Source organism: Asterias rubens, chromosome 7, assembly GCF_902459465.1.
Source record: "Asterias rubens chromosome 7, eAstRub1.3, whole genome shotgun sequence".
Classification (NCBI taxonomy): Eukaryota; Metazoa; Echinodermata; class Asteroidea; order Forcipulatida; family Asteriidae; genus Asterias; species Asterias rubens.
In genome coordinates, this window is record NC_047068.1 from 595,296 (window position 1) to 620,586 (window position 25,291).

Consider the following 25,291-nt stretch of genomic DNA (forward strand, 5'->3'; position numbering starts at 1 on the left):
TCTTCAAACACATTGAAAGACGGGATACACGACGACACTTGGCATACTCTCTTTTTCATAATAAACTTGTACAAGTCTTTATCATAATAAAATACTAATAAAAAGCAATATATAAACTTGTGTTTTCTTTGGTAAGATGTCCCTATGTTTAAGAATAACTTACTAGAACTTTAGCCGACACTTTTTTAAATATAAGCCAGTATAGAACATAAGGGTATCCTTCACCTGGGTGTAATTCCTTACATTCGATTTTATAATTTACCACAACATACTTGTGCAAGTTTAAAAGGGCGCTCAAAATAAACGGGGTATTTTTGTTCAGCGAGAAATGTGATGTGAGACCCTCCTCTATGGTGAGACACCGCTCTTTGAATCAGAATTTTATAGTCGGCAAAGCATCCTAGATGAAATATCACACCATCTGAAGTAGCTGTTGAGAGGCAAAGAAAAGCAGCCGAGCAGAGGTAAATAATTAATAACGAGGTGCCATGTGCATTTGAATTAATTTCACATCATGATTTATCATACCATTCACAATGTATGATATTGCAACCAATTCTTTTTTTTTTTTGCTTTCTGTTAATCTGTAAACTAACTAGGGCCCCTAAACTAACTAAATAATATTTTTTTTACTGGTACATACATGAACATGTTTTTATTTATTTTTCCTCTTCTTTAAGAAGTTCTTATCTTTTTTGTTATTTATTATTTAATTAAAATTAGGCCTACTCGGCTTTTGGATTATTAATATAATAATATTATATACCTGCTGTCAATGGCTAATTACAATACAATTACAATTGCAATACAATACAAGTACAACAGATGTTAGCAGGTCTAATCGCTAATCTATGGAAAACACTTAGCTTAGGCCTATAGGTCAGGGCTACTCAGTCCTAGAAATATGAAGTTATTCTGTTAGTGTTATCGGGTATCACTGTTCAAGGAGACGATTGCGGAATGAACCTCATAGTTCTAGGAGTAGCCCTGACCTAGCCCATCTGGAAGTATGTTTGTAATTGTATTGTCTTTGTGTTGTATTGTTGAAATGGCTGAATAAATAATAGTAATGATAATAATATATAACAATCTGTGCAATGCTCAGAATCTCAACAGAACGGAAACAGCACAATGTGTAACGCCTAACGGAGTTCGATTGTCAATATTTTATTCATTCAAATCTCCATTCCATTGAAAAGGAGTCACCCCCACTAGTTTATCACGCTTCATTAACCAAGCAGTGCCAGAATATCTGTCATTTATTGAGTTCAACTCACCTGAACCTGACATTATCATTCTGTGAGAATTAACTATAAATAGTAAACTTGCGAGTACTACAATTCTGTGATTCAGTCAGGCTCTGTGGTGATGATGGCAGACGACAGCAAGCCGAGAGAGGGGCATTTCGCGGCGTTGATCCTGGCTAGAGGTGGCAGCAAGGGGATCAAGCTCAAGAACATCAAACTTCTTGCGGGACAACCTCTTATTTCGTGGGTCTTGAGGGCTGCAGTTGATTCTGGAGGTAAGGCCACGCCCCTGCCACACCCCTGCCACACCCATGCCACACCCCCGCCATTCCCCTGCCACCCCTGCCACCTGCTGGCCTTGATTAATGTGATATTATTTATTTCATTTTGGATTAAAGAAGTAAGTTTTTAGAATTATCTTGTTATCAAAAAAGAACAAAATTACATTCTACGGGATTGCTAAATATTTACTAGTTTCAATCTCAGAAAAAGCAAATTAAAAGTGGCTTTTAATGTAGTATGGTGCTCAAATCAATGACGTTCATGGGGCTTTATCTGCAAGGTATGTGAAGGGCTATAGATGTTTTTGATGTATATGTACAATGTATCAAAAATCAGTCATAAATGTGAGACTTCCTTTCAGACATGTAGCACTGTGTTACATATGAAGCTAAATAATTGGGAACATGAGGGGAAACGCCTTTTCTTTACAAAAGGTTCACTGGGTAACAGTGGTGTGGGTTCTTGTACATGTATTTCCCAGGCCTTTTCTCACTCATTGTAATGTGATCATCATTTTCCATAGTATAAATTTGTAATTTTTTTGTGAGTTATTGTATTTTATTATCGTAGGCGCGCCTTAGGATATGTGCACATTATAAGTTTTGTAATTATTATTATTACTATAATTTGGCCAGTACTGGCAATTTTATTCTAAAATGAGAGTGTACTATTTCTTAAGTACAAGTTTGTCTGTGTTTGGTTTACAGAGTTCGACAGTGTTTGGGTATCTACAGACCATGATGAAATTGAACGAATTGCTATTGAATGGGGGGCAAAAGTTCATCGGAGGGCGGCCGAAACATCGCGTGACCAGTCAACGTCCATCGAAGCTGTTCATGAATTTTTAAGATTTCATCCAGGTAAAGCTGGCCCCCCGAAGCCAAGAATTTATTTATTGAGTACCATGTTTTATCCTTGGTTTTATCCCCCCATGCCTGAAATTTCATTTTCGAGAGGGCAAGGCCATTTTCGTTTTTCAAAGGGCATAAATCCATTTGAAAAAATTTCAAGTCTATGGGAAACCTTTGAAGGGGCACCAAGGACAATACTAGGGGCAACAGAGGCAATGGCCTCTGTGTAATTTCAGGCCTGATTCACCAGTGTTATACACCAGGGTCATCGATTGTTTTTGTCAATATAATTGATGAATGTTTATAGACAAAATGATTAAATCTGCTCCGTCATTGGATGTGTTTAAGAAGGTACTCAAAACATACCTCTTTCCTGATTGATTTTCTCTTGTTTTTTTGTTTGTATAACAATATTGCTCTTTCTATTGTAAACGGAAAATAATGGAAAACCAGAATTAGGCAACAAGACTTTAAAGGAACACGTTGCCTTGCATCGGTCAAGTTGGTCTTAGATCAACGTTTGTAACCGTTTGTTATACAATGCATTGGTTGAGAAGATGTTTTAAAAGTAGAATACAATGATCCACACAAACACACCTCACTCGTCGACGAACACCGTCGGCCATTTATTGTTGACTCCCATAAATGGCCGACCGCAATTGCAAGGTGAGTTTGTGTGGATCATTGTATTCTACTTTTGCAACATCTTTCCAACCTTATGCATTTTATAACAAACGGTTGGTTATAAACCCTTTTTATAGACCAACTCCTCCAGTCCAAGGCAGAGTGTCCCTTTAAAAGGTGAATTGTAGCTTTTATAGGTTTTCAGATATATTTTTGTTTTTAAAAAGTTTTTTTTTTTCTTTCTTCTTTTACAGAGGTGAATTTCATTGCTCAAATACAGTGCACATCCCCTTGTTTGCACCCCTGGCATCTTCAAGGACCATGTCGTATGATACGCCATGAGGGTTATGATTCAGTGTTTGCAGTCTCAAGACGTCACCTCTTCAGGTGGAAGGAGGTCACAACCAGAGGTGAATATTTCCCTTCAAAATTCATTTTGTTCCTTTCTGGTAAATCAACTTTGGTATTATCATCTCAGGATAACGACTTGTTTTAATCCCACATGCTCGTACATTAGGCTGACTGGTTTTGGGGGGGAGGGGTTCAATGCTCCTTGGCCAACTCTTTGGAACAGTTACCTTATAATGGGGTGTCGTGGCCGAGCAGATAAGAGCACTGAATTCAAGCTCTGGTGATTCTGTTCAGAAGAGTGTGGGTTCGAATCCCGGTCGTGACACTTGTGTCCTTGAGCAAGACATTTCACTATAATTGCTTCTCTCCACCCAGAAGTAAATAGGTACCTGTGTGGGCAGAGTTGGTTCTTGTGATTGATTAGCCTTGATTGCGCTACATATTTGGCGGCACAGGCTGTATACTCCCCAGGAAGCTGAGATGGTTTAAGGAATGATTTAAGGCCCAATGACCAGGGGTAATAGTTATTGAAGCGCTATGAGTGTCACTGGGTGATGGACCTGAACGCTATATAAGAAGCCACTATAATTATAGTATTTGTCGTCTCCCTCACTGGCAGCCTTTAGGAAAGCTCTTACGACTCATTTATTTGACTCCTTATTATGTTTTCATTTTTTTTTTTTTTTTTTTTTCTGCTTGTAAAGCACTGTAATACATGTTGGTTTGCAAGAGTACTGTACAAATGCTTTTGTTTTGAATTGTATTGGTCCCATGTCAAATAGTGGCAGAGCCCTTATTTGGATTGGAACAGCTATGACTACGGCTTCTGCTAAGGGTGTTTATAAGTACATTGTATGTGTGCATGACAGGGAAATCTAGCTGTAGTCGTAGCAGTAGCCGCTTATTGGGAAATGGATAAATATTATTTTTAACCCTTCATCATCTGTGTCGATGACGTGTATTGTTTACTTCACCTGTTGTACATTATGTATTCACTTCCTGACTGTGAACTTCAATACTCCTAAAATCAATATCACCTGGTGTATGCTTAAAGGCAGTGGACACTATTGGTAATTACTCAAAATAGTTATTAGCATAAAACCTTACTTGTTACCTGGTATCAAGTAATGGGGAGAGGTGATAGTATAAAACATTTTGAGAAACGGCTCCCTCTGAAGTAACGTAGTAGAGAAGTAATTGTCCACAAATTTGATTTCGAGATCTCAAAATTTGATTTTGAGGTCTCGAAATCAAGCATCTGAAAGCACACAACTTTGTGTGACAAGGTTGTTCATTTGGTTAAAGCTCCGTCACATTAACTCAAAGAAAGCTAGAGCAAGCTAGTCAAAACGTTGAAACCAATTCAAGAACTGACTCCGCGGTAGTGCAGTAAGCTAAAGTAGTAGTCCCAGCCAATTTTCTATACCTTCCACCCGGGTAGTAGTTAGAAAGCAGGACAGTTCTTTTAAGGACATAGAAGTCTCCCAAACATCCGATTAATCTTCTCTGTGGTAGTAGCTCTAAGAACAAACTCTACCTGGCAAGTAGATACACACATGGTGTTACTGCAAACCAAATATATATTGATACCTCAGCATGCAATGTTTCAAATCCTATTTCGAAGAAAGCAGTTCCAAATCCCACTCTAGTTTTCTAAATGACCCTTTTTTTCTTTAACTGGATAGCCAAAGCTGGCAGTTTTGAGGCAAAGTCATGCTGAGATAGTTTTCTCTTTTCCTCCTAAAAGGTGAAGTGACAGATCCTGAGAACCTGAACCCAGCCAAGAGACCTCGTCGTCAGGACTGGAACGGAGAGCTCTACGAGAACGGCTCCTTCTATTTTGCGACTCGAGAACTGCTTATGCAAGGGCTTTTCCAAGGTGGAAAGTAAGTATGACCCTAGGGCTGTTTTGTTGTTGTTGTTTTTGTTTTGGTTTTTTTTTTTGGGGGGGGAGGGGAAGGAAATCCACACCAACAGGCTTGTAAATGTAGATCCGAGTTCCCATTCCCGAGATCAGCACAGTGTGGGTTCAAATCCCCAGCCATGACACTTGTGTCCTTAAGCAAGACACTTAACCATTGCTTCGTCCTTTGGATGGGACGTAAAGCGGTTGGTCCCATGTGTTGTGTAACGCAAATAAAATAATCCAGTGAACTTATGGAAAAGAGAAGGGGTTCGCCCTGGTGTTCCTGGCTGTGGCTGCTGTATGCGCCGTAGCACTGTGTAAACCCTTAGGTGCAACATAATTGGGCCTCAGAATTCATCACTGCAATTACCTATCTTTCTGAAAGTTTGTATATACTCAGCGCCTTGAGTACCTTGTTTGGTAGATACGTGCGCTATAAAAGACTTCAATATTATTATTATTATTATACTTATTCTTCCGCTGACACACGGAAAGTGATGTAATTCTGTGGGGCATTCCCACCTGGCCTTTTATTTGGTAGCATTTGTCGACGTACATTTACAGGGAGGTCAATTAACCATGCATCCCCATTGGATTTAATTTTGTCATTTTCCAGAAAAATCTCCAAAAAAAGTCTAATGGTAACACAGCTTAGGTCAACATGTCTATTGGACAAGACTCATTTTGTTTTGTTTATTGTTGCATGTTCAGCATATATAGGATTTGAGGCATTGCATGGTGATGTATCAATATATATTTGGTTTGCAGTAACACCATGTGTGTATACTTGCAAGGTAGAGTTTGTTCTTCGACGAGGTAAAAGGAAAACCGTGCAATTTCGAGGCATGTTTGTGTGGATCATTGTATTCTACTTTTACAACATCTTTCTACTTATTTGCATTTTATAACAGACGGTTACAAACGCTTTTCAAAGACCAACTCGACCGATCCAAGGCAACGTGTTCCTTTAATTTTGTTTCATTGTTCTAAGTTATCATTATCGTCTGAACCAATTGGATCAAGGCCATTACATATAATTCCAGAGATAATAAAGATATATATTCCATCTAATTATCATATGACCTTCATGTTAATGATCCTCCATAACAATGAACTTGTTATGGTTCAAGGCCTGGTTTAATTGGTTTTCACCAATCTAGCGCTATGATAATGTATTTTCCTGAATTCGTACTGCTACTCAAAGGGATTGACTGTATAATGGCGTACAATTCAAAGCTTCCAGGGCATGCACATGTTTAAAGGCAGTGGACACTATTGGTAATTACTCAAAATAATTATCAGCATAAAACCTTACTTGATAACGAGTAATGGGGAGAGGTTGATAGTATAAAACATTGTGAGAAACGGCTCCCTCTGAAGTAACGTAGTTTTTGGGAAAGAAGTAGTATTCCACAAAATTGATTTTGATACCTCAACATAAGAATTTGAGGTCTCAAAATTAAGCATATGAACAAGATGAAAGCACACAACTTCATGTAATGAAGGGTCTTTTTTTCTTTCATTATTATCTCGCAACTTTGACGATCAATTGAGCTGAAATTTTCACAGGTTTGTTATTTTATGCATATGTTGAGATACACCATGGGAGAAGACTGGTCTTTGATAATTTACCAATAGTGTCCAGTGTCTTTAATAATAATAGTATAAACAGACATGACAGATGTTCCCTGCATGAGTGATTTTTGAAGCGTATCTTTTGTGTGTGCATTCATTGAAAGACCTTATGTATGTTGGTAAATGGTTTTTTGAAAAGAAAGTATTACAATACTTATCAATTATGTTCTACTTTATTTTGGGTCTACAATTTTTCCTAAGCTTTATGCAGGTATTTTATGTGCTGGGAAATTTGTTAGTCTGAAATTCTACTGCGAGAAAAATGTGCCCTTAAGACCAACTTAATTGCTTATAAATGTTCATTTGTGGTTTTTTTCTGAAATCAAAATGAAATATTAGTGCATGTTATAAATATTATCATTATTATTTTATTACAAATATTACATTTCTTTGTTTCTACCTGTACCCAGCGTTGTTTATCTAGAGATGAAAAAGGCTCGTTATAAATGTTATTATTATAATTTTGTTACAAACATTACATATTTTTTTGTAACCAGGGTTGGTTATCCAGTTGGAAAATGCATGTGATCAATCTTATTAATATTATTTTATTACAAATATTACATTTCTTTGTTTTGCTGGTACCCAGGGTTGGTTATCTATAGATTATAAATGTTATTTTTAGTATTTTATTACCAACATTACATTTCTTTGTTTTTACTGGTACCCAGGGTTGGTTATCTACAGATTATAAATGTTATTTTTAGTATTTTATTACCAACATTACATTTCTTTGTTTTTACTGGTAGTCAGGGTTGGTTATCTACAGATTATAAGTGTTATTTTTAGTATTTTATTACCAACATTACATTTCTTTGTTTTTACTGGTAATCAGGGTTGGTTATCTACAGATTATAAATGTTATTTTTAGTATTTTATTACCAACATTACATTTCTTTGTTTTTACTGGTAATCAGGGTTGGTTATCTATATATGGAAAGGCACGTTATGAATCTTACTCATATTATATTATTACAAACATTACATTCTATATTGACTTTCTATACTGAGCAGCCGATAAAATTACATTCCTTTGTTTAATTGGTAACCAGGGCTGAGGTCTATTTCACAAAGAGTTAGGACTAGTCCTAGTCCTAGGAGATTTATATGTATACAAATTGCATGGATAGTCCTAAGTTAGGATGAGTAACTGGTCCTAACTCAAAATAAGACTAGTCTTAACTCCTTGTGAAATCCACCCCTGGTTATCTATAAATTGAAAAGTTACATTATTATTACTCATATAAATTGATTACAAACATTCCATTGCTTTTGTTTTTAACCAGGGTTGGCTATCTTGAGATGGGTGCTGAGTACAGCGTGGACATTGATACCGACATTGACTGGCCAATCGCCGAGCAGCGGGTCATCAAGTTTGGTTATTTCGGGAAGACAAAACCCCAAGGAGTTCAACTCGTTGTCTTCGCTGCCGATGGTGTCCTCACAGATAATATGGTGCACATCACTGCAAGCGGTATGACTCATATTTTTATAATAATCATAATAATTATGGCTTCTTCTTTAGCACTGCTGCTCAGAGCTGTAAAGTCATTAGTAAATTAACTATAGACCCATTGCATATGACGCCACACTCTCAAAAAGGAGGCAGATAATTGGACAAAAGCTGTTCGCGTTATGCAAGGGGGAGCTGTTGATTTCCTACACAATACAGAACGCGCCTCTGAAAATTGCGCGTAATTGGGGTATCAACTCTCTTTTGGGCATGTTATACAATTTTGACACCCAAAATTACACCCAGAATAGGCACATGTGAGTACGCTTCGCGTATAGCTAGGGGTCTATTGTAGGTTTGATAAATTCCTTTTGCATAATTTGGTGTTCCTTGTAATTGGGGTTTGATCAAGAACGGTTTTTAAAGTATGTTTGGCAAAAAAGGAACATTCATTTGATGATTTTGATCTATTTTTTTTTTTAACTCATTACATTTTTCCTTTTGCTCATTCTAAATATGGAATTGCTATTAGTGACCTTATAGTGCTTAATAAGTAAGCAGACGTCATATTCGTCATTCAGTGACGCTTCAACATTCAGCATTTTTCCTGCAAGGTATTGGGGAGCTACATTACACAACCAACTCCTTGACATAGCACCCTGTAATGGTTTAGTTACAAGGTGCTGTTGCGCAAGCTGCTGAATTTACAAATTGTAAAATTTTCAGTGTATTCAGACAATTTCCACAATTTCCACAACTTCATTTGGACGATTTGGAATTATTTTTTTTTTACATCTTGCAGGGGAGGAGTTTCGATCATACAACCTGAGTGACTCTATCGGCATCCAATCACTGTTGAGTAATGGAGTTACCGTGCGAATATTAAGTAGTAAGTATATTCAGCAAAATACTTGCCTTAAAGGCATTGTACAGTGTTTTTTTAACCGTTCGATTGTTTTCATCCTATGTAAATGTAGATGTTTGCAAAAAAAACTAACATGTGAAATTTCAAAAGGTGGTTGTGTTTTTGACATAATAATAATAACAATTTGTATAAAGCGCATATTATAGCATATTGCGCCAGAGCACCTTGTAAACCATTGCATGGTGCTACAAGGATTAGGTCTCATAATTCAAAACTTCGTCCCTGACGCTTTGTATCCTTTGGAAAAAGGCGCGTTTTAAATACAGTTATTATTAGTATTATTATGCAGCAAGTAGATACACATATAGTGTACCGCAAACCAAATATACACAGCATTTTGGTAGTGCTCGATAAGATGTTGTGCCCGGTTTGGACATTTCTTCCGGGTTGAAACAAATTTTAACATTTTGTTTGTTTAGTCACTAGCCGATAATAAATGAATTTGATAATAAATTTAGTTGATAGTAATTTGTTGAATGATTTTTGTTTTATCACTAGCCGATAATAAATTTAGTTGATAATAAATTTAGTTGATAATAAATTTAGTTGATAATAAATTTAGTTGATAATAAATTTAGTTGATAATAAATTTGTTGAATGATTTTTGTTTTATCACTAGCCGAGGAGAGTGTGAATCATGACAAGTATGCCAAGCAGCTGAAGGTCCCTCTGGTCATGGGATGTAGGGACAAACTGAGCGTCATTGAACAGTGGAGGTCAGAGATGGGGCTGGAGTGGACGCAGATAGCTTTCATGGGTGAGTAACAAGATGTTTTTTCAGAATGTTGTTAACATCTTACTCCGTTTTATATTCGTAGTATGCTCAAGATTGGTTAATTTAATGAATTTTTGTATAATTTTAAATGCAATTTGCAATAAACTTTTACTCCATCTTTTATTCCATATATGGTCAAGTTCGATCAATTGAAAGAATCTTTATACAACCTTTTTAAATGCAAGATACAAGGTCGTTGACATCATCGATTTATATGGCAGCATGCTGTTTTTCGTTGGTATGGTGCCCAGACCACACAGGCAGCGTCAATAACAAAAGAGCCCGTCTATACCATGGGATGAATGAGCTGATCCTCATTCAGCTCATAGTTTAGACAGGCGCGTTTACCATACCAACAAAAAACAGCTTGCTGCCATATTCATCGTCAGCCAATCACCGTGCAGGAAAACCATGCTGTCTAATAGTTGATGTTTTCGTAATGGGAGTTTTGGATTAACGGTGGAAATCGCTGTATCCTGACTGGATTAGGTACGATCCGGTCTCGCTTTTAACATTTCCAGGTAGAATATGAAATAATCTATCCATACATACTAATTGGGGACTGTTGCCGACATTCATAACGGGAAAATTTGCCGTGTTTTTGTGACTTGTTTTCTCTGTTTTTGAAGCCATTTTTTACGTAGAAATTTCTCTTTTAAAAGTTTGAGTAGCACCGATTTTGTTTAAAACATAACGACAGATATGCTCTTCGTTTCAATTTACTGGTACATTATTTTGGTTGAGACTTTTCAGAAAAGGCTAAAAATGACCGAATTCCAGGAGCCCTTTTGACTAATTTATATTCACACAGAGGTCACGCACGAAAAAACTATGCATACTCTGCAGATAAATCACAAAGAACATAGTGATCTGCGGGTAGACTGTATTGGATATTCTCATTTAGGTGTTTGGTTGCATTCTCCCCTAGTGTTTGAATCCTTTAAAAAAAGCGCTTTATAAATATCGCTTTTATTAATATTCTCCATAGGATGTGACACCCCCGACATTGAATGTCTGAAACGAGCGGGGGTCAGTGGTACCCCAGCTGATGCCCAGCCGTCTGTTTTAACGGCTTCTCACTTCATCTCCAAGCTTAACGGCGGACGCGGGGCCGTCAGGGATTTCTGCGAGTACGTCCAACTGGTTATGGAGAAGGCCAAGTCGGCAGTTGAACAGGAGGAAAGTAACACCACCAAATAAATCCGGTATACTTGGCTTCTTAGGCAATGGACCCTTCCCATGAAATGTGCTAATTACATTCACGCATGCGTACAGACCCCTTTTGGTGGGCAAATGCAATAGAGTTGTGCACTAATCAGATGCGCAATCGCGTCTGCGTCACGCGGCCGTGTACAAAACAGCGGGAGTTCCCTCATTTTGCCAACCAAAATGTTAGTGCGTACGCGCTATGTGCAATTTACATATTTCATGGGAAGAGTCTATTTCTTATGAGGGGATTTGATGCTTATACATGTAGTTTCCTCGGTTTGTTTTGTTTTGTTGTGGGTCATTTTTAACGAAATGGTTGACCCTCTGTAAATTTCATTTTTTTCAGATATCTAATGCTACTTTGATTATCTTGAATTAACCTCTAAATGGACCCCATTCACCTGACGTCTTAATTGCAATAATCTTGATTGTCTCGTTTGGGAGTTAGCGTGTGCTATACAGTGAAGGGCGTGTTTTATGCAATGTGGCGTTTACACGCTTACTTTAATTTGACAACCAAAATTGACCGAAGCAGGGTGTGAAAACAGTGAAGAGCTGTAGTTTTTTGTGCCAAAGATAAGTGAAACCTTAATATATTTTTAAAGACACTGGACACTATTGGTAATTGCCAAAGACTAGTCTTCACAGTTGGTGTATCTCAACATATGCATAAAATAACAAACCTGTGAAAATTTGAGCTCAATCGGTCGTCGAAGTTGCGAGATAATAATGAAAAAAAAAACACACTTGTCGTACGAAGTTGTGTGCTTTCTGATGCTTGATTTCGAGACCTCAAATTCTAAACTTGAGGTCTCGAAATCAAATTCAATTTACATCTTTCTCGAAAACTATGTCACTTCAGAGGGAGCTGTTTCTTACAATATTTTACACTATCAACCTCTCCCCATTACTCTTAATCAAGAAAGGTTTTATGATAATAACTATTTTGAGTAATTACCAATAGTGTCCACTGCCTTTAAAGGAACACTTTACCCCCCAAGCAGGATACTGTACTCCATCTCTGGATCTGGATATATTATACTCCGATAAAAACGGATATCCGCATCGCATGAGAGTTTTATGACCTGACCAATGACCTAGTGGAGATGTCTACGTAGTATGTCCACGTAGTATGGACTGACTCTGTGTTTTCTGCTGGGACAACTCGTGGGGAGAATGGGAGCGGCTGATCCCACAGAACAACCTCTTTCCTTCACCAGCCCCCCCCCCCCCCTCCCCATTATCTGGATCTAAAAAGCCTGGAGGAAATGTCCCCCTCTAGAATCACATGTCTGTGCAAATGATACATTCCAAATTAAGGTTACCAGGGCTGTACGCTTCGTTTTTAAAAGGGCAAGGGCACCAAGGCATTTTCTTTTTGGTAAAGGGCACCCTATGATGAAATTGCAAATTTCTACTGTAGCATTTCATGGGCACCGAGGCAATGACCAGGGGACACGGAGGCAATCGCCTTCGTTGCCTCCGTGAAGTATCAGGCCTGCGGTTACACTGTGGGGCTAATTTCACTGTGTCAAAAATGGGGGGGGGGAAACTCATAGTTTAGTATTTTTAACATCACAGCAACTCTACTTGTCATTTCACTCAAATCAAAGTATAAATCATGAACTAAATGTGTACTTCCTGTGAAATCGATAACATGGGATATGATCTTTGAACTTTTTTGAAACCTAATAATAATAATAACAATAATAAGATGCATTTATATAGCGCTTAATACGAGGTTTCTAAGCGCTGAACCTAGGCTCCGGGCTCTGTGTGATGTTGAAGATGTTGTAGCATTTCGTGGCCGGGCGGTTTAGTTCACCGGACCCAAGCTCTTGTGTTTTCAGCACGAACAGTGTTGGTTCGTTTCCTGGTCATGACACTTGTGCCCTCGAGCAGGGCACATAACTATAGTTTGTTAGTAGAACGTTGAGGAAGTGAAGTGCGTAGGATTTGAAACTTTGCATGGTGGAAATACAATATGGAAAGGTTTGTATTACATGTGTAACACCATGTAATGACTATCTCTAATGAGTTGGGTTGGTTCTGAAAAGAACCGTTGGTTTAAACTCAACTGAAGTGAAGTGCGTTCTATACTCCCGACTAGGCTCATCCTAGTTGATAATACCCATGCCTACATGTACATCCTTATGGACTGTGATGGGGGTAAGCCTGTTTCAGCCCCAGGAGTAGGTGGTTATATGTGTCCCTGCTGACATTTGATTTAAGTCGATAGCCCAACTCAGTGAAGCCTTTATAAAAAAAATTGTTTGAAATGACTTTAAATAAAGAGTTTGTTTTAACACAAACTCTAGGTGTTCAGTTTCTGGGAGTAAAAGCCTGGTGTAGAAAACAAATACTGCACCTTGCTTTGTTCTCAAGCATGTCAAGACATGTAATAAATGATCAAAATTGAAAAAAAAATTGTAAAAAAACAAACAAACATGGTAACGTCATGCATGACGTCAATTTTAATAAGTTAAAGTCCTTGACTAAAACACACAAGGTTTCACCCCAGTCAAACTTTTGGTTTGGCAAGCACACAGCTTTGAAAAGTGCACCCTTAAAGCAATACCATGTGACACATGATGACGTCATCAAGCTAAGACTCCACAGATATGTTGGTCCATGGAGGACATTATGTATACCAATTGTTAAACAATTTTCATAAACTCTGCCACAGACATCTAGTAAAAGTGTAATTTGAGATGTTTTTAATCTGCCGCTAGAGGGTGCTCTTACATGTGTGTGACATCATCGGTAATATTTTTTTTAAACCAGACCTTTGCCAGACTTGTATTCTGTGATGGGGAAAGCATAAAAAGGTGGACATACCAACTTAAAAGCAATTAAAAAGTGCCTATTTAAAGTATTTTACAGGCACTTCTAGTTTAGACAGGTCAAAAGGTCAAGAGAATGTCACCAACATATCCATTTTTGTGTGAAGTATTTAGAGCCCTTTCATATGATGTAAAGGTTGTCAAAATAGCATATGTGGTTGAGTAAATATGAAATTGACTACTGTCGTAGAAGAGACCAACCAACCGCAAGAGAAATTTATGCTGAAAACGGCTCAAACACAGACTATACACGAAGCTACATCGCGCTCTAGACATGCGCACTGGAGCGTGACTCTGCACCGCATACACTTTACATGTTGTACATGTAAAATCTTTATGCATGACCAATGGGGGAAACGTAGTTCTTTATACCGGGTACATGAATTATTCAATTTTCAACTTCTGATTTGAACCGGAAGACATGGTCAAAATGGGGTCATGTCTGTGAAGCGTTCATGCAGTTTGTTCATGCAGTTTTGAAGGATGATGTACATGTACTTATTGGAAAAATCCCTCGTGTAGATCAAAAGTTATTATTTTTTGAAATAATAAACTTTGAATTTTCATAACTCAAGAATGGATGACGTCATCCAGACGTAACTTGAATGGTTTCCTCTCCTATTGAATATCTAACTATGTGTGACGTTTCAAGTTCATACAAGCTTGGAAAGGGTGCTTTTGGTAGCTGAAAATGCTGGAGAAGCGGAGGAATTAAGTATAAAGAAAAAGAAGGGGGGAAAACGAACAAACATAAGAGGTGTTTGGGCTGAATACCAGAACACCTAAAAATAGACACTGCTTTGAATTTTAGGAGCCTGAGCCTAGGTTTGGTAGGGACCCTTTTTGGTTTTATTTCAAAAGCTAATTCAATTTATATGAGGAAATGAAGCGATGCATCATTAAAAATATATAGTGTGTATAAGGATAACGAATCAGCTGGAATATTATCCAGAGACAAGTTTTGTGAATGATTAGACGTGACGATGAATCAGGGCGATCTGTGATTATAAGTGTATGATATGCAAAATTAGACAATGGAATACACAGTTCAACAAGGTGACCAATGCAATTGTAAATTTTTCTCACTCGCCAAATTAGAAAATTCAGTCAAATTACTGCTTTCAATCAAATTCACTATAAAATCTGTGGTTTTCAACTGGTTCACTGGTTTTTTTTTTGCTTAGCAGAAATTGATTCTGTTCAATACCACTGTTTGCTTAAACAGCGCTTTGAAACAAGGGCAGGGGAAAAGGGGTGAAAATTGTGTTGTAGCTCTAAAGTACATGTAGTACACAAAAGGATTAGATGTTTTCACTGATGCAATTGAATTGTGTAATTTTATTTTATTTTATTTTGTTGTAAAAATAATTTGTTGCGTCCAAAATACTGTAGAAACTTTTATGTTATTTCAGTCAAAAATACAATTTCAAGACAATCCTTATTATGTAAATGCAATAAATAAGATATGAATCAAAGTTTTTTGATTATTCTTAGAAATGAGTGTTTCTTTCAAATATTCTTTCAAATGCACACCTCCACCTTTCCCCCAGTGTTGTAGACATGTACTTTTAAGTTGAGTAGCGAGTACTGCCGAGTACTAGGGTGGCCGAGTAGTACTCCAATGTGAGTACATAGGCCATTGTGTGCGAGTACTGTTAATGTTTTCGGGTGTTCTGATTTTACTCATTAATTTAATTACTTTAAAATCAGAGTACACCTTCAGTCTGGTACTGAATAAGTCACTTCCAGTACAGATTATTTTGAAGTCTAGTATTCCGCTATACACATGTATGTGACCCACTCTGAAAATAAGTCAGATGTCGACAAATGCATTATTAGTCTGGTACTGAATAAGTCACTTCGAGTACAGATTATTTTGAAGTCGAGTATTCCGCTATACACATGTATGTGACCCACTCTGTGAAAATAAGTCAGATGTCGACAAATGCATTATTAGTCTGGTACTGAATAAGTCACTTCGAGTACAGATTATTTTGAAGTCGAGTATTCCGCTATACACATGTATGTGACCCACTCTGTGAAAATAAGTCAGATGTCGACAAATGCATTATTAGTCTGGTACTGAATAACTCACTTCGAGTACAGATTATTTTGAAGTCGAGTATTCCGCTATATACATGTATGTGACCCACTCTGTGAAAATAATGCATTATTATGTAGTGGACAGTTCGTGACCCACTCTGTGAAAATAAGTCAGATGTCGCCAAATGCATTATTATGTAGTGGACAGTTCGTGACCCACTCTGTGAAAATAAGTCAGATGTCGACAAATGCATTATTATGTAGTGGACAGTTCGTGACCCACTCAGTGAAAATAAATCAGATGTCGCCAAATGCATTATTATGTAGTGGACAGTTCGTGTCCCACTCTGTGAAAATAAGTCAGATGTCGCCAAATGCATTATTATGCCTTGGACAGTTCAATGTGGAAATTATATATAACAATAATAAAGCTATGAATACAACAATTTTATGATCATACTTTAGTCTAATTTGTATCCTTTTGCGCGAAATGGTAGTTTAAAACATCGCTTTACTTGTAATTTGTTTTTGACAAAAAATTATATATTGCTAATTTCAAACGGGAGTAACTCAGCAACGCGATACACCCCAAAGCTTAGATACATGTATATACCAAATAAACTGCTGCCGATGTGTTCTTTCCAGCCATGCATATTGAACTCAATCCTTTAAATTGTCAACATCTGGCTCATTTTCAAGAGCGGATCACATAATAACTAACAACTGCCTTCCCTCTTTCGAAATAACTGGATTTATGTAGTACAAATTATCAAAGTGAAAGGATGTGCTGAAAGGGAAAATACCAGCATAAAAGAGACGGTTTAATTGCCAAGTTCGAGTGAGAACGAGCACCAAATACTACAAATGCCTCCCCTCTTTCGAAATTTAAAAGAACATTAATGAATTTAGGTAGTAACAAATTATCCAAGTGATAACATATGCTGAAGGGAAAGTACCAGCATAAAATAGACGGACTTGAAGATAAAACGGAGGAAAGGCAACACAAAATAAACCAAATCTCAAAATTTTTATTTTGAAAGAATCAGTATAATCTCCTGATTCATTATGTTGTAAAGAAAAATAGATATTTATAATTAATTACTTGTACAAAACCTCCATTAAAAAACATAAATTGTATATAATTCATTGTAATTTACAGTTAGAGTTGTCTCTTTGACTCGTAAAGTTAAAACCTGTGAGCACTTCTTATATTAATTCATATTTTGTATAAAGACAAACTTTTTTATAGTTCACATACACGTGTATGAACTGACATTGTGGCCTGTCATGGCCGAGCGCTTAACAGCACTGCCGTCGATTTCACAAAGAGTTAGGACTCGTCTTATCTCGAGTCAGGACGAGTAACTCGTCCTACATGTAACTTAGGATTATTCTTAAGGTCTGCATGCTACAGTGCAGGGTTGGGACTCGTCCTAAGTACTAAGATTAGTCTTAAATTAGGAAGAGTTTTGTGAAATCGACGGCTGGACTCAAGATTTGGCCCCAATTTCATAGAGCTGCGAAGCACAAGAATTTTCTTAGCATGAAATTTCTGCCTTGACAAAAACAGGATTACCAACCATATTTCCACATGATTTTTCAGGATGAGCAAACATCAGCTGAATATAAGTAACAAGTAATATGAGACAAAGGGAAATTTTGTTGGTAATCATGTTTTTATCAAGGAAAAATTTCATGCTAAGCAAATTTTGTGCTTAGCAGCTTCTATCGAATTGGGCCCTGGTGTAGTTGATCAGCAGAGTGTGGGTTTTAGTCCTGGTCTTGTTTTAGTCCTGGTCTTGCACAAGATACTTGATCATAGTTGCTTCGTCTTTCCGATGGGATATTAAGCCCAAGGTCCTCTGCACTAGGATTGGTAGTGCACGAAAAAGGACCCAAAACACTTATTGTGGAAGAGTAGGGGTTAACCCTGGCGTTTCTGGTTAACATAGCAATCACCTTAGTACATGTACATTCCTCAGGCTTGTAAGCTACAGTGTTAAAGTTCACATGAGGTATCCTTGGCTAACATTTCCGAAAACAGTAACACAAATTAATAACCATAGCTTTCTACACCGATAATGGTATTATTAATGCAATTACAGAAATGGAACATAAAAATCATAACTGAAATCAATTTAGCTCAACTGTACTGTCATAAATTGACCATGGTTTACCCGGATTCATCTTAACCTAGCACTAATCAGACCTGAAGTAGCAGTAATAGAACAGGGAAGTTTTCACGAACCGATGTAGTTTTAAAAATCATTAACATTTTCAGCAGGTTTCAATGAGTTAAGACTAGTCTTATCTCGAGTCAGGACGAGGTTACTCAGCTCAACTTAGGACTAGCCTAAAGTTTTTAAGATCTCCTAAGACTCATCCTAACTCTTGGTGAAAGCGACCCAAATATACTATCTATTATTACGACAGTCCAGGGGTGGATTTCACAAAGAGTTAAGACTAGTCTTATCTCATGTCAGGATGTGTTACTCGTCCTAACTTAGGACTACCCTAAAGTTTTTAAGATCTTTTAAGACTAAACTCTTTGTGAAATCGACCCCTTGAACTAAATGTAACAGTTTCATAAAGGGAGTTATCACCCACATTTACAGCTTTGAATTACCTAATCGTTTTATAACCGCGTCCATATTGTTATCATCTGTCATCCAGCATCCTCCATCCACTACTATAGTATGGCCCGAGATGTAACTAGCCGCTGAGCTAACAGCAAAGACAGCGCAGTCCGCTATGTCACATTTGGTTCCCAATCGCTGTAGGGGTAGATTCCTAAACGCTCTATCCATATCTTGCTCGTTGAGGGCGGCACCTCCTGGAAATGTAAATGGATGGAATTTTTAACGACCTTTGCTGAACTAAGGGGTTTTTGCATGGACATCACTGCTCCAGATTTTCATCAATATGTAAAAAAAAAAGCTTGCACCTTTTTAAAGCCATTGGATACTTTTGGTAAACAGTATTGTCCAAGGCCCACACTTCGTGTACCACAGCTTATATATAAAATACATTTTGTTTTTTTAGACTCAATCGGTCATCGGAGGCGGGAGAAAATAACGTGAAAACCCACCCTTGTTTCCCCACGTTTCGCCGTTTTATGACATAAGTTTAAAATAAATCCATAATTCTCGCTATCGAGAATTTATATTGTTTTAATGTTTTCTCATGGAATAATATTTCAAGATAAGTCTTTCACCATTACCTTCTGTAAACCCTGTAAATTGTTTGTAAATCTGTGAACTTTTAATTTTTTTTCTGTACCAAAAGTGTATAATGGCTTTAAATGAATTTGTTTTGCAGATAAGTTCTTTTGTATAGTATGTATATCTCCATTTATATAGCTTTAAAACAATCAGACAGTTCCAAAACCAAAGGTATACTTTGCTTTTTAATAAGGAATATGAGTTGACATGGGAGTTAACAGATTTTGTTTGAAAAAGAGAGAAAAAGAATTGAAAACCTTATTCAAACATAGTGGATGATATTGAATGGTCAAACGGTTACATTTTTCCCTTAGCTAAGCAATTTCTCTTCAACAAATTACATTGGAGCTAGATTTATTGCCCAAGGTGGGCCAATATCTTAGATTGATTCAAAATCTACAACAATTTCAGACTTACCAAGCTTTCTCATTCCCTCCGTGTCAGCGATTGGTCCAGGGGCAATTCCAACCACACGGATACCCTGGGCTCCCCACTCATTACACAAAGATTTCGTCATGGAATCTGGAAAGAATTCCAAACAACACAACATGAAGAATTTTGTTTATATGATTTGGGGTTGAACAAAGACAAATTTGCAATAGAGAGGGATTTGAACCAACGACTTCCGGTTTAGCGTGCCAGCAACCACTAACTGAGCTATCTAGCCCTATGCTGGCGCTCTCCCTATTTTGTCAATATCTTTGTTATGCAGTGCCAGTCAGAAGCCATACAACCGTTAACTGCCGTGTAGCCAGGGATCACACCCAAGTTTCTTATACAACCTGGGAAGCGGCAGCTGGGGGATGCAACTTTTTATTTCATAAATCCATAGTTATAGATTATCTTAATAAATCAATCAATTATCGGGCACTTATGTATAGAGCGCCATCATATTATAATCCAAGGCGCTTAGCAAAAATTAAGACAAATTTAAGAGAAATTTCTTGAGTTTACAGAATATCATGTGGATATGACAAGTACAATGGGCATCAGTAGTAGAAATAATATGGAATATGATATAATATGTAAGTAGATTCAAAGAGACAAGTCTTAAGCTGGGCTTTTGAAGAAATTATAATAATACAGGCATGCAACTGCCTGTTGAAAGGACAATTTTCAAAGGCACAAAGCAAGTGCGGAGCGAGGCAGCCGAAACGCCACGGGACATGATACCCACAATGGTTCCCTAGAAAATGTTGAGGTTTATTATGCTCTAAGGTGCATTGTTAGCATGTACTAGGCTTATTTTACATGATTGTAGTTGTACACTGTTGTTGCCAGGCATATATTAGGCTAAAAATAAAAATATCAGAAAAAAAAAAAAAAAAAACGCGGAGTTCCGCGGGAAAAGTGCATGCCTGATAATAATAGTAATCGGTTTTTATATAGCACCCGAGGGGTGTCTAAAAGCGCTTTGAACATTATGACCCGAGTCACTGGGCCATCTTATTCATTCCTAAAACCATCTCAGCTCCCTGGGGCTAAATCAATCACAAGTACCATCTCTGCCCTCACAGGCATTCAACCTACCGATGGCAGCTTTGGCAGCAGATGCATGAACCTGAAATAGCTGTCCACGGTACGCAAGTGTTGCAGAGATATTGATGATTACACCGCCATGGATCTGTAATCAAACAAGGTGAGTATCGAAGTTAGAATTGTTGTGTGCTTAAAACTTCTGTTCAGCACTAACTTTGTTGACTATTAACAATTTTACAGGTTCTTCTATTATTTGAATTGAAAATTGAATTGAAAACTGAATTTTGATTTTCCGATATTTGTTTTTACCCACCCACCCACAATTAAACAAATTTCAAAACTTTTAAACTTCTGAATTGCTCCTTACCGGGAAATGGTGCTATACATAATTCCTAGGTCCAGTCATTTACAATATGCCACACAGCTTTTAGAATCTTCAGGCCCTTGTCCCTCTCTCATAGAGCTGCTCAAGCACAAAAAGTAGCTAAGCAAATTTTGCCGTCCTGAATAAGGTCGCCATCCAAACTACCATGCCACAATAGTACAATTTGTGCTTGGTATCCTTATAGCCTACCTTCATATACTTATCGTAGACGGCCTTTGATGTGTTGAATGTTCCTAGTGTATCAATCTCAATCACCGTCTTAAAACCATTGAAGGAGAGACCACTGGCTGGTGCAAGGAAATTGCCAGCAGCACCTGGGAGAAGATGAAAAACAAAGACAATGTCATATTTCACTACAAGTGTGACATTGTATAGGAGTGTCAGTAGAAGCACTTTCACTTTCTCAAAGTGACGCTTTTGATGGATGGAACCTTGGCCGTCGTGGCACGACCTTGCCTCGTTTGGATTATTTCGAGAAAAAAAAAACGACACTGTGAAGCATTCAAAGTATCCATATAGGACTCCTGTATTAAATTTGTGAGTGTCACAGCAGCATTGTATGTACTGGCCAAGATAAAGAATAACACACGATGCACGTTCCCCAATCACATGAAAAGAATCTGTGTTTGCAAAATACACTAAGGCCGTGTCCGAATTGGCGACTTCGGCTACAGCTACGGCTAGATCAGCGCGTCTGTCAGTGTTGAAGAATAGGCAGACGCGCGCGCCCTAGCCAGAGCTGTAGCCGTAGCCGAAGTCGCCAATTCGGACACGGCCTAATAATTGTCTACTTAAGCACCTACAAGTGTATTTGAAGTATTCTCCCCCCCCCTCCCTCCCCTCCCAAGGCCTGCAGAAAACAAAACAAGCTCGGGTGGGATTCGAGCCCACGACCATTCATTTGGATTTACGTTGGTGTTGATGTTTGTTGCTTTGTCTTAGTAACTATCAGCTGATGAACAAAACATGATTGCTCACCATTCACAAGAATATCAATTTTGCCAAAGTGGCCGAGTGCCGCATCAACCCCACGTAGGACATCTTGCGGCTGTAAGGTAGAGATTCAAAACAAGTTATAGTTTTGTTAAAAAGTTGCTTGAAATCCTTTACTCTAGGGTATGCAAAACATCACAGGGTTTGACCAAAACTTTTTAGTGACTTGCCAGCAGGACCAGTATCTTATCATTTCAGGAGACAGCTTTAACATGAACCTTCTGGAAGCAATGAACCAATGGTGACTTTAGTTCACTATATGCACTGTACCCTGCTTGAGCCTAATGGCCATGTAGAGTGTCATGGCCGAGTGGTTAAGAGCATCGGATTGAAGTTCTGGTGCTAAGTCACCAAAGTATGGTTTGAATCCCGGTCATGACACTTGTATCCTTGAGCAAGATACTTTACTATACTTGCTTCTCTTCACCCAGGGGTATAAATGGGTACCTGCGAGGGCAGAGGTTTATATTGTGAATGAATAGCCTTTGGAGCGATACAAACTGTTGCCCAGGTTGTATACTCCCAAGAGAGCTGAGAAACATTTAAAGGGATGTTATTGGCCCTATGACCAGGGAACTAATGTAAAGCTCATTGATACGGTTATTGTGAAATGCGCTATATAAGAAGTATTATTGTTACAATGGCAACTTTAGTTGATCGGCACTATGCCACGCTTGAGCCCCAATGGTGACTTACCCTGCTTGAGCACGATAACACAAAAAAATGCACTCAGCCTAAACAGAATTAAAGGAAAGACAACATCTTGAATACCTTTCTGACATCGAGTTGGACTGGCATACACCTTCGCCCGGTGGCTGCCTCTAACTTCTTGGCTGCCTTGAGAAAGAAACAATTAAATCATTTAGGCCTACTTCATAATGCTATCACAAAGAAAAATACATCTGAAACATCACAAGGGGAAAATTAGTCGCTCTTTCCTGTCCATTATCAAATAATATTATTCACTTAGAATGAATGTCTTTATGATCAAAGAGTGCGATTTTTTTGTATTTGCTGGAAGTAACAGCATTTTTTTTTACCAGGCAGACATCATAACAAACTCGGATACAACTCTAAAATTTCTCATCCCTGAAAAGGGAGCATTATTGGGCTCTGTATATGTTTTTCCTTCTTTCAAGTGGGTTTACCTGCTCGACTCTCTGAAGATTCCGACTGGCAATGACTGTGTCACACTGGTGCCTGTAGAATTATACAAATTTGTAAAAATTTGTCACACATTGTAATAATCTTCAAATCACAAATTTATAACGCAATACAAGTACAAATGCAAATATAACTTCACACACAAATTATTTCCCTTTCTCACAGATAAAAAGAAGTAATTTTTCTCAAGTGACACTAAAGGGAAGGTACACGTTTGGGAATTGTCAAAGACCAGTCTTCTCACTTGGTGTATCCCATCATGAGCATAAAATAACAAGCCTGTGAAACTTTGGGCTCAATTATGAAAGAAATTACACCCTTGTTGGATGAATTTGTGTGCTTTCAGATAGGAATAAAAGACTTCTAGCCAGAAGTCTTTTGTTATTTTAGTGAGAAATTACCTCTTTCTCAAAAACTACGTTACTTCAGAGGGAGTTGTTTCCCACAATGTTTTATACTATCAACAGCTCTCCAATGCTCGTTACCAAGTCAGTTAATATTTGTTTTGAGTAACTACCAAATGTGTACCTTCCCTTTAAACATGGATGACAACACAGGTATTATACATGGCTGTACCCGTAAGTTTACTATTTAGTATTTATAGTTACTTCATATTCTTCACACCATGCAAAGCTTCAAACACCATTCATTTAGAAAACTTGATCCTTTGTAAGGTTTTTTTCGTTCCCCCCAAAAAGACCAAAGAAATAATACAAATTAATAATTAATATAATCATACCTCATAAAAACTTCTGCAATAGTGAAGCATATTCCAGACCCTCCTCCTGTGATGAAGGCCACCTTATTGCTGAGGATAAAAATGGATAAAAATAATGAAAACAATACACAATGAATGCCCCGATGATATCAACACTGTACAGGCTCCCATGGCTACACACACAGCTAGAAGCAACCTTATTTTCCTAGGCCCTTTTCAACACAACCAAGTGGTCTGGCTGGCTATCAAGTTTTGAAAACATCCTATGATGTGTGTACAAGTGTCGTGAAACAACAAGCTAAATTGGTCCTAAACTGGCCAGTCACAAGGTGGGTAAAACTGCCACGCCCCCCCCCCCCTTATTAAGTTCAAGAAATACTTTCAGAAAGTCAGACAGTACAGTGACTCAACACAAATCACAAAGTCGAACTACTCTGTCTGGCCATGGAGATAGAAGCCTATGTCCTCCCTAGCCAAGCCGACCATGGATTAATACATGCAGAGGAGGGGGGTGGGGGTGGGGGTGATGAGATTTTAAAGGCAGTGGACACTATTGGTATTTACTCAAACTAATTATTAGCATAAAACCTTACTTGGTAACAAGTTATGGGGAGAAGTTGGCAGTATAAAACATTGTGAGAAACGGCTCCCTCTGAAGTGGAGTAGTTTTCGAGAAGTAATTTTCAACAAATTTGAATTTGAGACCTAAGATTTGGAACTTGAGGTCTCAAAATCAAGCATCTGATATAGCACACAACTTCATGTGACAAGGGTGTTTTTTCTTTTGTTATTATCTCGCAACTTTGATGACCGATTGAGCTCAAATTTTCACAGGTTTGTAATTTTGTGCATATGTTGAGATACACCAAGTGAGAAGACTGGTCTTTGACAATTACCAAAGGTGTCCAGTGTCTTTAATTAAATTGAAAAGATAATGAACTTACTTCAAAACATCAGGTTGGAAAACATGATTGTAAGTCGACATGCAAACATCAAAGTCAAAACTGCTGCTGCTGTTTTTCGACGCCATCTTTTGGATAAACGAAGAATCAGAATATCATAACTTGTGAGCTGAATGGATTGATAAGAATTTCTACTCTGTTGTTTGTTTTTCGTGAACTTTGAACAGCAACTTGTTTGATGATCGATCCTACACAAACCAAACAACTAAACTTGTTTCTATTAGG

At 37.8% G+C, this 25,291-nt stretch overlaps 2 protein-coding genes across 4 annotated transcripts; one reads left to right on the top strand and one right to left on the bottom strand.

Annotated features, from left to right (window-relative positions):
- The first annotated feature begins 334 nt into the window (after positions 1–334).
- On the top strand, positions 335–20,901 carry LOC117292241 (N-acylneuraminate cytidylyltransferase-like). Of its 3 annotated transcripts, none has more exons than XM_033774224.1 (10): positions 335–464; positions 1,354–1,522; positions 2,237–2,389; positions 3,259–3,414; positions 5,103–5,241; positions 8,183–8,370; positions 9,152–9,238; positions 9,894–10,031; positions 11,038–11,254; positions 20,883–20,901. In XM_033774224.1, the coding sequence occupies exons 2-9, from the start codon at positions 1,369–1,371 to the stop codon at positions 11,247–11,249; spliced, it is 1,227 nt and encodes a 408-aa protein (XP_033630115.1). In that variant the 5' UTR covers positions 335–464; positions 1,354–1,368; the 3' UTR covers positions 11,250–11,254; positions 20,883–20,901. The 3 variants fall into 3 exon arrangements, with proteins under 3 accessions (XP_033630115.1, XP_033630114.1, XP_033630113.1); XM_033774223.1 differs by lacking the exon at positions 20,883–20,901 and adding an exon at positions 12,263–12,670; XM_033774222.1 differs by lacking the exon at positions 20,883–20,901 and having other exon boundaries at positions 11,038–11,347.
- LOC117292242 (peroxisomal 2,4-dienoyl-CoA reductase-like) lies at positions 17,712–25,277 on the bottom strand. The gene is made up of 9 exons (XM_033774225.1): positions 25,049–25,277; positions 24,126–24,194; positions 23,371–23,422; positions 22,994–23,059; positions 22,208–22,277; positions 21,419–21,543; positions 20,896–20,989; positions 19,783–19,887; positions 17,712–18,977 (listed from the first exon to the last, which is right to left on the bottom strand). The coding sequence occupies exons 1-9, from the start codon at positions 25,132–25,134 to the stop codon at positions 18,754–18,756; spliced, it is 891 nt and encodes a 296-aa protein (XP_033630116.1). The 5' UTR covers positions 25,135–25,277; the 3' UTR covers positions 17,712–18,753.
- Between the last annotated feature and the right edge of the window lie 14 nt (positions 25,278–25,291).